The sequence below is a fragment of the Cetorhinus maximus genome, chromosome 9 (genome assembly GCF_964194155.1).
Source record: "Cetorhinus maximus chromosome 9, sCetMax3.hap1.1, whole genome shotgun sequence".
Taxonomy (NCBI): Eukaryota; Metazoa; Chordata; class Chondrichthyes; order Lamniformes; family Cetorhinidae; genus Cetorhinus; species Cetorhinus maximus.
In genome coordinates this window covers 99,061,117-99,077,921 of record NC_135887.1, presented here as the reverse complement: position 1 = coordinate 99,077,921, position 16,805 = coordinate 99,061,117, and the positions used below count along the sequence as shown (strand labels likewise).

The 16,805-nt window shown below is 44.9% G+C and overlaps 1 protein-coding gene across 2 annotated transcripts in view; it reads right to left on the bottom strand.

Annotated features, from left to right (window-relative positions):
- sbf2 (SET binding factor 2) overlaps positions 1–16,805 on the bottom strand; it is a 669,356-nt gene that overhangs the window by 37,104 nt on the left and 615,447 nt on the right. For both annotated transcript variants that reach the window (XM_078549182.1, XM_078549183.1), the window contains one exon: positions 2,453–2,527. In XM_078549182.1, coding sequence (XP_078405308.1) covers positions 2,453–2,527 — 75 coding nt within the window. The remainder of the gene's footprint in view (positions 1–2,452; positions 2,528–16,805) is intronic.

Here is a 16,805-nt window from a genome sequence, read left to right as displayed (position 1 = left end):
TGCTGTCCTTACCTACTACAGCTAGTGAAATAAATACAAGACCTGCTTAAATAAATCTTATGTGAACAATACCCATTTTTGATTTATGACTATAAGTAAATCATAGGTGATATAATCAAACCTCATCTCTTCTGATGTCAGAAGTAAACAAATAGTTTTGATGACAATCTTACCTCAAAAAATATTCTAAAGGTTATGCACTAGCATTTTTTGAAATAGTTTTGAAAAATAAGTTTACCTTTTCCTTACCCACTAATAACTAAACCTTTATGTGAACAAACACTATTTTCAAATTCCTTCTGAAGCATTTGAATAGTTTCCCTGTTAAAACCTTTGGAAAGTTTTGATCACATTACTAATCATATCAATATATTTTCATATCTCTGCACATGGATTTGGCAATCATCCTTAAATGTTTAGTGATGCCAACTGATTCCCCAGACTGTGGAGAATATGCGTTAGAGTTTCATTTGCAAAGGTCATTTTAAAAGCAATAAAAATAAAGTATTTCCTGACACCTATTTGCTTATGTGTCATTCTGTTCGATTTGGAAGGCTTGATAAATTGTTGGTTATTGACTCTAGTGTATATGGGCAAACACTTTTTTTCAGTCACGTTATTGGCTTACTAACTTTAGTTATGACTGGAGTTCAGTTTTTCTTCACGGATCTTGAATGGTATATCTGAGGCTGACTTTTTCCACTATCACTATTGGCTTCTGATTAGAAGGGCAGAGACACCCTGGTAGAAAACAGCCACTAAAAGATAAAGGAGTATATTTCAAGGATCAGGTTTATTTAGAGTGTTAGCCTTTGTTGTTTGATGTTTTGAAATGAATAATAAAGCCTGTAAGTCTATTGTCCTTCTTACTATGGTTCATTTATCCACTGACTATGAATAGTTCTAATATTATATAGCCTAAGCCACAGTCTAACAGAGCCTTTACTCTTCTGCCTGTTGATCATGCGTAAGTATATCGTACAGCAAATAACAAATAAAGTGACAATTGTTGTCTATACTATTTCTGTGGCATTACCTCGCTATAAAGCAATTAAGGGCAAAATTTGGAATATTAGAGGTGCAGGTTCACTTAAAGGAGTGATCTATAATGCTACCTCTGAGGAACGTATGCAGTGTAAGAATACCAAAAGTTAACACCTCACCCTAAAGCAATGAGTTTATGGTTCAGCTGATTCTGAAATCATTTAAGAACAAATAAGTTACTGTTGTAATCTTCAGAAAAGCACATTTCAAATTGTTCAATTAAATCATGCTTATGTATGCTGGAATTTCTCCAGCGCATACACTTCAACTACAACATCCAAGGAACTGCAGGCATAGATGTAATCTTTAACTCTGTTCAGCTAACATTAATAGATATGGGAAGAATATCAAGTCCCAGCCGTTGCTTTTCAGAGAGGCTAAAGCTTGATAGTAAAAATGATAATGAAGACATTCAAAAAACACAAAACCTTAATCATATTATGAATTTTTAAAAAGCTAATTCTTGGAATGTGGGTATCACGTGCAGTTATTTCCCATCTCTAGTTGTCCTGAGAAGGTGGTGGTGGTATTTCCTGTTGAACAGCTGCAGCAGCAGTTTGATACAACTGAGTGGTTTGCTAGTCTAACTCAGATGGCAAATGAAAGTGAACCACATTGGTATGGGACAGGAGTCACATATAGGCTGGATTAGATAAGGCAATCAGGTTTCTTTCTCTAAAGGACATTAATGCTAGTTGAGTTTTTAAATGACAATCTGTTAGCTTTATGGTCATTTCTATTGATACAGCTTTTTCTCTAGTCAAAAGAAGATATTAATACAGGACACAGAACAACTTTAGCCTATGACTTGAAATAACATTAGCAATTACACTTCAAAAGCGATTGCTTTAAAAGCACCAAGTCATCTGAGCAATATATCTGCAAACAACCATATTAATAGCATAATATTGGATAATTTATCGTAAGGAACAATTTTGTTATTTCTACATTTTATCAACACATGAACAGAGCAGCAAAAAGCTATATTCTACACAAGTCAAAATTTTTCAAGATGCTGCAGAGGAAGAATTGAAATTATTTAATGCATGCAATACATGTCAGATGTGGTTTAGTAATATTTATTCACTAAAAAATCCTGCCTGCGAAACCATTGTTTATATTTATGTGGCTTAACCATAATCTAAGACACATGACTTGTATCATGACAAATGGCAGGCTTTCCATTCTCATAATGAGGAGATGTTGTCAGTGGTGGAAAAGTATGATATGAATTTACAAGAAACACTGACAAATTAACCTTTAGGTTGCTGAAAATGCACTTTCAGTAAAGTACACTACAATAAAGATAAATTAGTGGCAGCCCAAAGATTAAACCAGTTCTTCCTTGAAGATGATGGAGAAGAACATGAGTGGGATCAGGATGTAAGGATACAATACAGCACAGTACCTTGATTGAAGACTCTTCCCTTGACGGTACTCTTTTGCTGAGAATGAGTGAACAGCTTGTCCCTGTACCCAAATACTGGTGGATCATAACAATGACAGAGAAAGAATTTTCAGAAATCTTAGCATGAAAATCAAATTGACCTCAAAATCACAAGCAGTTATAGTGTACAAAGGAGGACTGTGCCAATAGATGGAGGACCTAAATTCATTGGGCTGTGGTCCTGATGGTTACACTGGGATCACCACCACCAATGCTCTCCAGAGCTAACCTGCCTGTGTTTTCAGGCAGGCACAAACATCACTTCCTGTGCATTTACAGCAGCCTACAAAGGCAGCCATAAACTAAGGTGCCTACCTGGAGCAGGGAGAATGTTATCTCGCCCACCACCTCTCAAATCCTTCTAACGCTAAATTATGGAGAACCCTTTGGTGGTGGTGGGGGGGGACAACTTGCATGCCTGGCCTGGACTCAACTGGTGCAACTCATTTATGCCCTTCGAAAGGTCGGTATATCCCATTCATTTGATTACTAGTGAAAACTATAATGATGTTAGGTCACACTGGAGCCTAGGAACTCTGGACTTATGGATTTTCCACATCTGGCTCTTCCCCAAATATCATTTGCTATATAAGAAGTTTCACTCCTAAAAGACATCTAGGAAACATCAAGAACTTTTGGGATCTTTCACAACCAGTCTTTGCCATTTTCCTCGAGCCATGGCAGTATATTGACAAAAATCCAGACGAATCTCAGTGATGATCAATTAACTGATTATATTTCTATTTAAAAACTTTAATGAGTAAATTATGTTTGTCATAAGGCCAACTTATCACATTCATAATTATGAATAACCAAACAATTGTTTGGCACAGCTCTATATACATTAAGCATGCAATACAGAAACAAACGCATTTACACAAAACAAGCAAATTTGTAGCTACAGTTTTATGAAATCAATTATTCTGCAAATTTACAATTACACATTTATTATCAACAAATTTTACAATGCACAACTGTGGGAACCTAAATACCAAAGTAAAATGAACAAAGGGGGATGATATTAATAATCCCAATTCTGATTGTTAATGTAGTAACAAAATTAACAGAAATTACACAATAAGATCACTTCAACCAGAATGCGTAATTTTGTGATGTACATATTTTTAAACGATCCCAACTCAACCTATTAATTTCTAACAGCTAACATGCTCCTTTGATATTCATCAGACTGCAGAAAATTCTACAATCGCTGGGATGACTAATTTTACAGCCCCTCAGTCCATGCTGAAAGATCTTCTATGTCAGTAATGCTTCACAGATATCAAAATGGCCTATGCTGAAATAATAGTACATATATTTGAAAAGATTCTTCATGAAAATAGTTTAGAAAACATTGGCTCTGAAATTCTAGGGCATTGTTGGTGAGGTGATTCTGAGTAGGGTATTAAAATTTGGGGCAGAAGTCATATAACTTAGACATGTCAGAGTTACATTCATTCCAAAATATATGCTAAGTTCTGGGAGAATTGTCTCTTGGTAGAAGATGTGCCTGCAAGGTGCTCCAATCAAGCAAACTACAGAATAATACGAGAAAAGGCTCCATCCTAAAAATTCTGCCGTTTATTCCAGGGTTGCACCTGATTTAATCCTGTAAAAAAAGGGGCAAGTTACCTGCATGATTTATCAAATCAGGAAATGGTTGAATTCACTTGCTTGGAATATTCAAAAACATCATTTGACCAGAGTGTGGTGAGAATGTGTAACTCACTACCATAGAAAATAGTTGAGGCAAACAATATAGATGCATTTCAAGGGAAGCTAGATAAACACATTAAGTAGAAAGGAATAGAAGGATATGTTGATGGGATTAGATGAGTAGTGGGAGGAGACTCTTTTGGAGCATAAACACCAGCATGGACCTGTTGGGCCAAATGACCCTTTTCTGTGCTGTAAATACTTTGTGACATGTCAGCTTTGAATGATCAATTAAAAACGTTCCTCAGTTGTGCAGATAAAGATGTTGCAAGTTCCTTTCCAGCAGTTTCAAGTAGTGCTTCCAGCCTTTCTATCACAGAGCCCTTACCCTAAGGTTCATGCTGAACATTTTTATGCCCAATAGATTCGGAACAGGAGTACAAGGATGAGCAAGAGGAAATGACAGAGGTAAGCGGGATAAAACTGCATCAAAGGAAAAACCAAACTAGAGATACCCTCCACCCAGACCATGCCATTTCCTTTTTTTTAATTCATTCATGGGATGTGGGCTTCGCTGTCTGGGCCAGCATTTATTGCCCATCCCTAGTTGCCCTTGAGAAGGTGGTGGTGAGCTGCCTTCTTGAACCGCTGCAGTCCATGTGGTGTAGGTACACCCACAGTGCTGTTAGGAAGGGAGCTCCAGGATTTTGACCCAGCGACAGTGAAGGAACGGCGATATATTTCCAAGTCAGGATGGTGAGTGACTTGGAGGGGAACTTCCAGGTGGTAGTGTTACCATCTATCTGCTGCCCTTGTCCTTCTAGGTGGTAGTGGTCATGGGTTTGGAAGGTGCTAAGGAGTCTTGGTGAATTCCTGCAATGCATCTTGTAGATAGTACACACTGCTGCTACTGTGCGTTGGTGGTGGAGGGAGTGAACATTTGCGGATGTGGTGCCTATCTAGAGGGCTGCTTTGTCCTGGACGGTGTCCAGCTTCTTGAGTGTCCTCGGAGCTGCACTCATCCAGGCAAGTGGGGAGTATTCCATCACACTCCTGACTTGTGCCTTCTAGATGGTGGACAGGCTTCGGGGAGTCAGGAGGCGAGTTATTCGTCACACGATTCCTAGCCACAGTATTTATATAACTAGTCCAGTTCAGTTTCTGGTCAATGGTAACCCCCAGGATGTTGATAATGGGGGATTCAGTGATGCCACTGAACATCCAAGGCAATGGTTGGATTCTCTTTTGTTGGAGATGGTACTTGCCTGACGCTTGTGCGCTGCCAATGTTACCTGCCATTTGTCAGTCCAAGCCTGGATATCGTCCAGGTCTTGCTGCATTTGGACATGGTATCTTCAGTATCTGAGGAGTTGCGAATGGTGCTGAACATTGTGCAATCATCAGTGAACATCCCCACTTCTGAGCTTATGGTGGAAGGAAGGTCATTGATGAAGCAGCTGAAGAACTCCTGCAGTGATGTCCTGGGACTGAGATGACTGACCTCCAACAACCACAACTATCTTCCTTTGTGCTAGGTATGACTCCAACCAGTGGAGAGTTTTCCCCCTGATTCCCATCGACTCCATTTTTGCTTGGGCTCCTTGAAGCCACACTCGGTCAAATGCTGCCTTGATGTCAAGGGCAGTCACTCTCACCTCACTTCGGGAGTTGAGCTCTTTTGTCCATGTTTGAACCAAGGCTGTAGCGGGGTCAGGAGCTGAGTGGCCCTGGTGGAGCCCAAACTGGGCATCAATGAGCAGGTTATTGCTAAGCAAGTGCCGCTTGATAGCACTGTTGATGACCCTTTCCAATACTTTACTGATGATGGAGAATAGGCTGATGGGGCGGTAATTGGCCGGGTTGGATTTGTCCTGCTTTTTGTGTACAGGACATACCTGTGCAATTTTCCACATAGCCAGGTAGATGCCAGTGTTATAGCTGTATTGGAACAGCTTGGCTAGGGGCAGCAAATTCTGGAGCACAAGTCCTCAGTACTATTGCCAGAATGTTGTCAGGGTCCATAGCCTTTGCAATATCCAGTGCCTTCGGCCATTTCTTGATATCACGTGGCGTGAATCGAATTGGCTGAAGACTGGCATCTGTGATGCTGGGGACCTCCAGAGGGGGCCGAGATGGGTCATCTGCTTGGCACTTCTGGCTGAAGACTGATGTGAATGCTTCAGCCTTATATTTTGCACTGCTGTGCTGGGATCCTCCATCATTGGGGATGGGGATATTTGTGGAGCCACCTCCTCCTGCGAGTTGTTTAATTGTCCACCACCATTCACGACTGGATGTGGCAGGACTGCAGAGCTTAGGTCTGATCCATTGGTTGTGGGATCACTTGGCTTTATCTATCACTTGCTGCTTATGCTGTTTGGCATGCAAGTAGTCCTGTTTTATAGTTTCACCAGGTTGACACCTCATTGTTAGCTATGCCTGGTGCTGCTCCTGGCATATTCTCCTGCACTCTTCATTGAACCAGGGTTGATCCCCTGGCTTGATGGTAATGGTAGAGTGGGGGATATGCTGCGCCATGAGGTTACACATTGTATTCGAGTACAATTCTGCTGCTGATGGCCCACAGTGCCTCATGGATGCCCAGTCTTGAGTTGCTAGATCTGTTTGAAATCTATCCCATTTAGCATGTCTTCCATGTCATCCTGCATGTCTTAAAAGAAGTCAGCTTATAAGGAGACAATGGTTTGGTAATGAGACATAGAAAGAGCTCTGTCTCCCATTGCACAATGTTCCCAACATCCTTTCAAGCATTAAATACAACAAACAGACTTGCTTTGGCAGACTGGGTTTATATGACACAAGTGGGTTTACCATGTGCATATATGAATATATATATATATTTACACTAAGTGCTTCTTATTACCAGCGTGCCTACCTAGGGTTTTTCTGTGCTCTGTCGCTAAGGTAATATCTTGCGGGCCAGGGATGTCAGTGATGTTTGGCTATGCTGTGATATCATGAGTCCCTTGGGAGTGAGGTGGCCCTTGACTCAGGGTTTCTGAGCCTGAGGAGAACTTTTCAATAGGCTGCATTACTGTTGCAGTTGCATGGACAGCCTAGCCTGATATCCTGCTATATGTTTAAGTAGGCATCTGAGGAAGCTGGATGGATTGGTCACACAAACTGTCAACAGGAAATAAGGTGGTAGTGTGAAAATATATTCGAGCCGCTCCACTTACGCTGCGTCTTGGACCCAAGTGCCCATGGACCAGCAAGAGGGCTGGTCTGATTGTCTCAGTTAGGTCTGGCAGATCCTGAGAGATTTTGCTCCAAAGCTCTCAGGAGCTACTTTCTATTGCACCATTCTAACAGACCCCAAGGCCTGAAATCAGGGAGAGGGTTCACTTTGGATGCAATAGCCTGTCTGGAAGCCACTCTGTCAGCAAGTGTAATGCAGATGACTGTGGGTTGAATCCTTCTTAGCATTGTCACTGGCTTTTGCTGGGCCTCTTACATCTACCACAGGTCCTCTTAAGGTGTCTTCATGTGAGTGTGATGCTCAAATCAGGATCCACCTTTTTAAAGCAGAATTTAGAGATTTGAGTCCACAGATTGGGAGGCACTGCAGACGTCTGCAATGCAAGCTCCAGTCTGGTTCAACAAATTCTATTTGTGTCTCAATCTTTTGGTATTTGCATGCAAAGATAATGAATGAAGAATGCCAAAAATTCAGAGAGAGGGGGTCAGGTGAAGCAAGTAGTTTACCTTGGTTGGCAGGAGTAGTCCAGGAGACCACTCAGGCTCTGATTAATGTTACATGGTACATACTGCTTGTATGTAGTGATCTCTACCCCAACCAGAAACTAATCCAGTTGTCACTTGAAGGAATTCAGCAAATCAGCATTCACTGAACAAGGCAACAGCTTGTTCCACAAGTCAACTATTCACAGGTGAAAGAACCATTTCCTAGCAACTAACCTAGTTTTGCCTTTAATAAATAAAGATTGTGATCCTTGTTCTTCTGAGGCTACTTAGTTGAAACAAATTGTCTGCACACACAAATGTATTCCCTTCACCACTTTATAAACCCAGATAAAAGCTTATCTGGGTAACTAAGAGGCTTTGAACCAGAAATTAATCTTGGGTCCTTCCCTGCATCCTTTCCAAAACCTCAATACATCCATGTACAGAGACCAAAAGTAGACACAGTAATCGAACTGGTTTAACCAAGGACTTGTCCAAGGGCAATTTATAAAAAAGATCTGTTTATGGGATTGGGTGTCACTGACAAGTCCAGCATTTATTACCCATCCCCTATTGTCCTGGAGAATGTGGTGGTGAGCTGACTTCTTGAACCACTACAGATCATGTGGTGTAGATACACCCACAGTGCTGCTAGGTAGAGTGTTCCAGAATTTTGATCTTATGGCAACAAAGGAATGGCAATGTATTTCCAAGTCAGGATGGTTCATGACTTGGAAGGGAAATTGTAGAAAGTGGTGCTCCCATGCACCTGCTGCTCTTGTTCTTCTAGGCAGTAGAGGTCGTGGGTATGGAAGATGCTGTAGAAGAAACCTTGGTGAGCTACTATAGTAGATCTTGCATATGGTGTATACTCCTTCACTGTGTGCCATTGGTGGAGGGAGTGAATGTTTAAGGTCTTGCCAAGCGGGTTGCTTTGTCCCGGATGGTGTTGAGATTCTTGAGTGTTATTGGGGCTGCACACATCCAGGTGAGTGGAGATTATTCCATCACATTCCAGACTTTTGCCTTGGTGGAATTCCTTTGAGGAATCAGGTGGTGAGTTACTTGGCATAGAATTCCCAGCATCTGGTCTGCTCTTGTAGCCACAGCATTTATGTGGCTGGTCCAGTTGAATTTCTGGCCAATGGTGACCTCCAGGTTGTTGATGGTGGGGAGTTCAGTGATTTTAGTGGTGTTGACTGTCAAGGGGAGATCGTTAGACTGTCTCTTTCTGGAGATGGTCATTGCCTGGCACTTGTGTAGCATGAATGATATGTGAAACTTTTCAGTCCAAGCCTGAATGCTGTCCAGGCTTTGTTGCACGTGGGCATGGGCCGATTGATAAAGGGATTGATGATGCAGCTGAAGATAGTTGTGCCTGGGACACCACTCTGAGGAACTCCTGCAGTAGGACATACCTGACAATTTTCCACTTTGTCTGGTAGATGCCAGCGTTGCAGTTGAGTTGAACAACTTGGTTAGGGGTGTGGTTAGTTCTAAGCACCAATCCTCAGCAATATAGACAGGGCCCATTGCTGTATCCAGTGTGCTCAGTCATTTCTTAATATGAAGCAAATTGAATTGGCTGAAGACTGGCAACAGTGGCAGCATGGGAACCTCAGGTGGCCGCCAAAATGGATCATCCACTGGGTACTTCTAGCTAAGATGGCTGCAAGTGCTTTAGCCTTGTCTTTTGCACTCATGTGCTTGGCTCCACCATCATTGAGGATGGGGGTTTTTCACAGATCCACATCTTCTATTTGTTGTTTAATTATCCATCACCATTCACGACTGGATTTTGCATGACTGCTGACTTTTAGTCTGATCCACTGGTTGTGGTATTGCGTAGAGTTGTCCATAGTATGCGGTTTCCTGTTTAGCATGCAAATAATCCTGTGTTGTAACTTAATCAGATTAGCACCTCATCTTTAGGTATACTTGGTGCTGCTCCTGGCATGTTCTTCACTGGACCAAAGTTGGTCCCCTGGCGAGATGGTAGTAGTAGAGATAGAGACATGCCAGGCCATGAGATTACAGATTGTGATGGAATACAATTCTGCTGTGTCCGATGGTTCACAGCGTTTCATGGATGCCTAGTTTTGAGCTGCTAGATCTGTTCCAGATTTATCTCGTTTAGCATGGTGCCAATGCCACACTTTCTCAAGGCCAATTAAAGATGGTAACAATTGTTGATCTTTCAAATGATGTTCACATCCAATTAATGAATAAATAAAACAACACCCTGGAGGGTGCCCTCGCAGTGAAGGCCAGACTATGCCTCCACAACGACTGTGTGAGGTCACTTCGACCAATAATGTCATGTTTAGATGCATATGTGACAGCTAGATTGGTGAGGACAAGCTCTGGTTGTTTTTTCCTCTGTGTTGATATTCTCATCAGCTACAGTCTGACAGCTTTGTCCTTTGACTCAGCAAACTCAATCAGTAGTGGTGCTACCAAGCCACTCTTGGTCATGGACATTGAAGTCCCCAATCCAGAGTATATTCCGTGCCCTTATTTATCCTCAATGCTTCGTTCAAGTGCAATTCAACATGGTGGAGTACTGATTCATCAGCTGAAAGACCGCGGTAAGTGATAATCAGCAGGAGGTTTCCTTGCCCATGTTTGATCTGCTGCCATGAACTTTATGGATCTGGTGTCAGTGTTGAAGACACCCAAGGCCACTCCCTCTCGGCTGTGGTAGATTCCACAAGACATACCCAGGGAAATAATGGAAGAACCTGGGATATGAACTGAAAGCTATGATTTGTGACCATGACTGTGTTAGTCTGTTGCTTGACCAGTCTGTGGAGTAGCCCTTCCAAATTCGGACAAATCCTCAGATATCAGTGAGGAGACTTTGCAGGTAGGTTTGACTAGGTGTGCCTTTGCCATGTACAAATCCAGTGCCTAGGTTGATGCAGGATGGCCTGTTCTGTTTATTTTTATAATACTTGGTTGTAGCAGTTTGGTACAACTGAATGGTTTGCAAAAGCATTTCAGAGGGCAGTTAAGAGACAACCACATTGCTGTGGGTCCGGAGTCACATGTAGACAGATTTCCTTCCCTTAAGGACATCAGTCAACTAGGTGGGTTTTTACAATCTGGATGTTTCATTGGCGGCATTAACTTTTCATTCCAGACTAAATAAATTAATTGAATTTAAAGTCCCCAGCTGCTGTGGTGGGATTTGAACTTATGGGTAGAATTTTGCCCTTGGTGGGCGGGCTTGGGTTGGTGTGGTTGAGAAGTCGATCGCCGCCCGCGATTGGGAACGGACCGTGATTTCATGCTGGTGGGCCAATTAAGGCCTGCCCAGCATGAAAGGCAGCTGGGGAAGCTCCAAGAAGGGGCAGGCAGGGGCATGATGTCCGCTGGGTCCAGTGGCGACCCAGTCGCCAATTCAAAAGTGGCCCAGGCAGCCCGCCACGGAAGTACGTTGAAATCTAGATGGATTCCAGTACGGTTGGATACGGCAGGTGGGAGGGCAGGTCGGTACAGCAGTCGGCCCCATGTTTCTCCAATGAGTGCCTCACTGCCCTCCTGAAGGAGGCGGCAGCCAGGAGGGACACCCTTGTCCCCAGAGACAGGAGGAGGAGGCCACCGCACCTCACCAAGGAGGCCTGGGAGAGGTGGCATCCAGGGTGAGCAGCCACGATGTAGTGAGGTGCACATAGGTGCAGTGCTGAAAGCACTTCAATGATCTGCTGCGATTGGGAAGGGTGAGTACCATGCTGACATGGGTCAGTGTGCAGAACAGCTAAGAGCTAGACACCTGTGCCCCCCACCCCCACCCCCACCCCCCGTGAACCTCAGGTGTGTTAGAGTGTGAGTGGCAACTGTTAATAATGCCAGAGCTGGCCGAGGGGGTGAGCCCTGGCTGCTTGGACTGAGCGCCTTGTGGCTCGAGGGCCACGAATTGGATGTACCTGCGAGGTGTTCCTCAGGTGGGGTTGGCCAGGCTGCAATGGTGATGCAGGTACAGAGTGGACTAATCAATACTCCTCCGTCCTTTCAGGAGAAGACATCCCATAATAGTACTGAGTGGTCTCGGACTGGCGGGGGACCCTCATTTCTCCTCATCCTCACTCACTATGAGCAGGAGGCCCTGGAGCTTGAGAGGCATCATGCATCTCGATCAACTGGCCGCGGTGAGGTTGGGGTGCTAGACGAAGGTAAGAGTGCAGTGCACAGAGGTGAGAATGTCAATTATTGCAACTATTCTAGTGTAGTCTCTATATTGATGTGAGCCTTGAACCTGGAGTCCCCATTGATAATCGAAAGATGAGGGCACCATGATGCAGATCTCTGTTGTCTCACCAGGGTGCCTGGCATGCACAGTGTCAGTGTGATGACTTTAACGAATGACATGTCCCTGAAGGGCCACCCCTGACCCTGGAGGACCACCATGCTCAGCACTCACTTGCGTCACACCTGCTTTGTCAAGCAGGTACCAGCGCAGATACCAGTACCTCGGTGGGCATAAGATCACTGTATAGTATCTCGGTGAGGGCAATTCCCACTCACTTGAGGTGCAGGCGGAGGCAGAGTCCCCAGGACACCGGCAGTTGGAGGACTGTTGGAGGCCAGGACAATGCTCAGTCAATGGCTGATGATAGGCCTCTGGAGTCGTCCATTAGGCAGCAGACGCTGGAAGTCCTGCGGGGTGTGCGCAAGGATCTGGCGGAGATACATGAGGGATACCTGCCACGGTCTCCTTTAGGAGGAGTCCCTGCGGAGCACGACCACTGCGTTGACCCTCAGGGCCAAGCGCAATGCCTCCTCTATGGAGAAAGTGGCAACTCTCATGGAGAGGCTACTCCAGGGATACAATCAGGGGTCCCTGGGGATGCACTTGGACCTGCAAGCCCACCACACTGGCAATGACCTCAGCTGGTCAGTGTCCGTGTGGGAGATGGACTGGGCACCCAGTATCTCCATCATTGGTGAGCAGGGAGGTCTAAAGCAACCTCACGTTGGCGCACGAGCTGCCTGTCGTCTCTGAGTTCCTCTCAGGGCGCTCCGGATGATGCCAGTAGCTCCTCTGCCCCTCTGCCAGTGACCATGGCATCTGATGAGGTTGTGACAACTGGGGAGATGCCAGCCGTGGCACTGGCCGCTCCCGCCCAGGTGAGGCCATCACAGGCTCCACAGGCCAGAGGGCGACCGCCAAGGTCATCAAGGCCAACAAGACAGCAGAGTCAGCAGGCTGTCTCCAATGCAGGTGCCAGCGAGGTGGGGGGAGCACCTAGACGTAGAACCCGTAAATGTAAATGTAAAAATGTAATAACACCTTAAACACAAAACAGCCTTATCACGGGTGACATTTTGTTCCCCCATTTTGCTTTAACTTTTTTTAATGGTGTGATAAACAATACCGGATACTGTTTACTTCAGCTATGTTTCACATGCACAATTAAATGAGATTTTATTTTGTGCTACTGGCCTCTGTATGCTTCGTTTGTTCTGTAGGTATAGGGTAGGCCATTATATAATGATGGACATGTGTCTCCTGAAACTTTATTGCACAAGCGCAGAGTGTATGTTGGTGGCCAAGGAAATGGTCCACTCTGGGGTTAAGTATGGAGCCTGCAGTCCTGGCATGTGGTGGTAGTTCTTATTTGGTAGGCTAACTGAAGGAGCATTGGATCAAAGCATCCCAGGTGTCCCTGCCTCCCTGGAGGTTACCCAGGTCAGCGTCCATGCCCTCAGCATTCTCCTCACTGTGCTCATCCTCAGACTCACTACTGGACTCATCATTTGTTGTCTGTGCAGCTGCATCAACATCCTCTTCCTCCACTGGGTCTCCCTTGCCAGTGCCAGATTGTGCAGAGCCCAGCATGCAACCACTATCAGTGACACCCGCTCTAAGGGTATTGCAGTGTGCCCCCTGAACAGTCCAGGCATCGAACAGCATCTTGAGAAGACCTATGGTTCTCTCTATCACCGCCCTTGTGGAAGTATGGCTCCTGTTGTACCGCTGCTAGGCCTCTGTTCTTTGGTAGTAGAGAGGCGTCATGAGCCACCTTTTCAGGGGATAGCCCTTGTCACCCAGCAGTCATCCATCCAGTCGGGCTGGAGCACTGAAAAGCCTCAGCACCTGGAAGTGTCTCAGGATGTAAGCATCATGGCAGCTGCCAGGGTACCTTGCACAGACTTGCTGAATCTGCATCATGTGATGACACACTATCTGCACGTTAATGGAGTGGAATCCCTTCCTGTTGACGAAGGCACCCGGCTCACCCGCTGGCACCTTGATGGCCACGTGTGCAGTCAATGGTACCCTGGACGTGGGGAAGCCCAGCAATCGCTGCAAAGCCTCTGACTTGCTCAGCCTGGCTGGCCTTGTCTGCACTGTAATGAATGAAAGTCAATGCACGCCTGAACAGAGCTTCTGCCACCAGTTTAACGCAACTATGGACAGCTGATTGGGAGACTTCACACAGATCCTCCACTGAGCCCTGGAAAGAGCTGGAAGCATAGAAACTGAGGGCCACTGTGACTTTCAGAGCCACTGGCATGGGGTGTCCGCCCACACAGTCGGAGCTGATCTCAGGCCCGGTCCTCTGACAAATGGACAAATGTCTCCTTTGAGCCTCCTTCGGCATTGCACCTCGGACAGATTGAGATAGCTGCCTCGCTGCCTGTAAACCCTGGCAGCAGAATAGTGGCGTCTTCTGTGGCTCCTTCTACCTTGTACTGCCAGCTGGCCCTGCCCCCACTTGTGCCTGTGCCTCTCCTGCAACAGGTCACTCCCCTGGAAACTGCATTGGGACACCTGGCCTCCTCTCTCTTCTGCCCATCTCTTCCTCCTCAGAGGAGGTGCCACCAGCAGAGACCACAATCCCCATTACTAGGGTTATGGAAGGCCTGTCTGATACCTGGAAGGGCCCACATGGTCTGATTCCTCTGAGGGCCTGGAAGACAACAATGAGTCCTGAAATGAAGCCTAGAAATGTTCAGAATGCAGCTCTGAACCGAGATGAAGCTGTCCAGTTCACATCAGCACACAATCTCTGAAACTCCTCACGACTCACATTGAGAATGCTGCTGACCCTTCTTAACCCACCCGTGGATGAGCTTTTGCAAATTGTGGCCTGCCCGTTTCTCACGGGCTACGTAAATTCGGAGACAATTGGTGTGTCAAGGGCCTTAACTGGCCTCTTCATTAATTGTGGGAGTGCCTCCATCTCCCTTGCATGGCCGCCGAGCGAAATATCGTGAGAGTGCGTGTTGACGTTGGCACACTTGGCCGACGTCAACGCACGTTATTTCACGCTTGAGTGGGTCAGGCGCGCGCCCGCCCACCGAGTGAAAAATTTTGCCCTATGTCTCTGGATCAATAGTCTATGCCTCTGGATTACTAGTCCAGTAACATAACCACAATGCTACCTTTCTCAAAATTAATGTTTCCATTGTCTCCTTGGTTTAAAATTCTGCTGCAGCATCGGGTCTCTGCCTCTCCTCTGGGTATTTTCCAGTAATTTGAGGTGTTCTTGATGCCATGGCTTCAAGGTGGAAGTCCCATACTGCCTTAATTCTGGTGGTACAATGATACTGTCAGAATTCTGGACCAGTATTATTGTCTTGCCTGCTTATTGTCTTATTGCCTAATCTTTATCTTATTTTCTATAATATTTTTTCAGCTTTAAATTAACAATTTTTAAAATTAATTTTGATTTTCCAAAATAAACTTTGCTATTTTTCTGTGCATCTAAGGACATGACCTCCATCTGCAGGTGGGACCAACATCTATAAGAGCTGGGCCAGAATTTTACATCCCATGGATGGGCCTGCGCCCGACCCCAACGAACACGCTCGGCAGTCTGAAGCACGCCTGCTGATAATTAAGCAGGCAATTAAGCCCATTAATGAAGCAATTAACAGTGATTTTATGTGGCCCATCCACATTTACAGTTGGCAGATGGGCCATTCTCCCAGACGGCATTCACATTTTTGCTCAAACCTCGATCCAGGGCGCGATGAAATCTCCGTCGGGAAATAAAATAAAAAGAGATATCTGGGAGCTTTTTTATGAGGTATGCTTTCAGGTGCTTGATTGTGCTGCATAGACATATTTTGCAACATTTTTGTCGTTTCCTTCATTCTGTGAGGTCTGCAGCTCCCTGGGGCAGCTGACTGCCTTCAGGAAGCTCACTAGAAGCACCCTAAGTTAAGTCGGCGCCCAGCCTCTTCCTCTGATGTTCTTCGCGCTATGACTTCAAGGTGGAAGTCCCACACTGCCTTAATTCTGAAGGTACAATGGTGCTGTCAGAATTCTGGACCAGTAATATTGTCTTGCCTGCTTTTTATCTTATTGCCTAATCTTTATCTTATTTTCTATAATGCTATTTCAGCACAGCAGCACCATTAATTGGCCAGCCAGCATGAAATTGGGGTCGGGGCCCGATTGTAGCTGGAGGCCCATTTCCCATCCACTTCTGGGCCCATCAATCTCCTAACTTTTATACCTTAAAACATAACTGCCAAAATTATATTGCTTCCTTCTTTCCGCACAAACTGTTCCTCTGGGTAACACAAAGAGTATGGTTGATATTCGACTGATGTTAACATGTAGAAAGGTAAAACTAAAGGCATATATTCCAGTTGTTTATGTTTAATAAAGCTCCTGTGAAGCTCCTTGGGACATTTTACTATGTTGAAGTCCCTATATAAATGAAAGTTGTTTTTGTTATAATTTCAATCCTTAAAACAATAATCACAACATTCATGTTATTTGCAGAGCTCCTAGTGATATAGAGCAAAGGCATATTTCTCAACTTCACCACTCCATGTAGTCACAGCTGAAAATTCTTGAGCAGGCTGTTGACAATTTTGAGGCCTGGATCACTTTGTCGTGTGCGCCTAAGTTGGGGCCCTTAACTAATCTGTTCCTTAACAGACTGTTAGAATTTTTTTCCAGGTAGCCTCACAGGTTTCTATGCTACTTAAT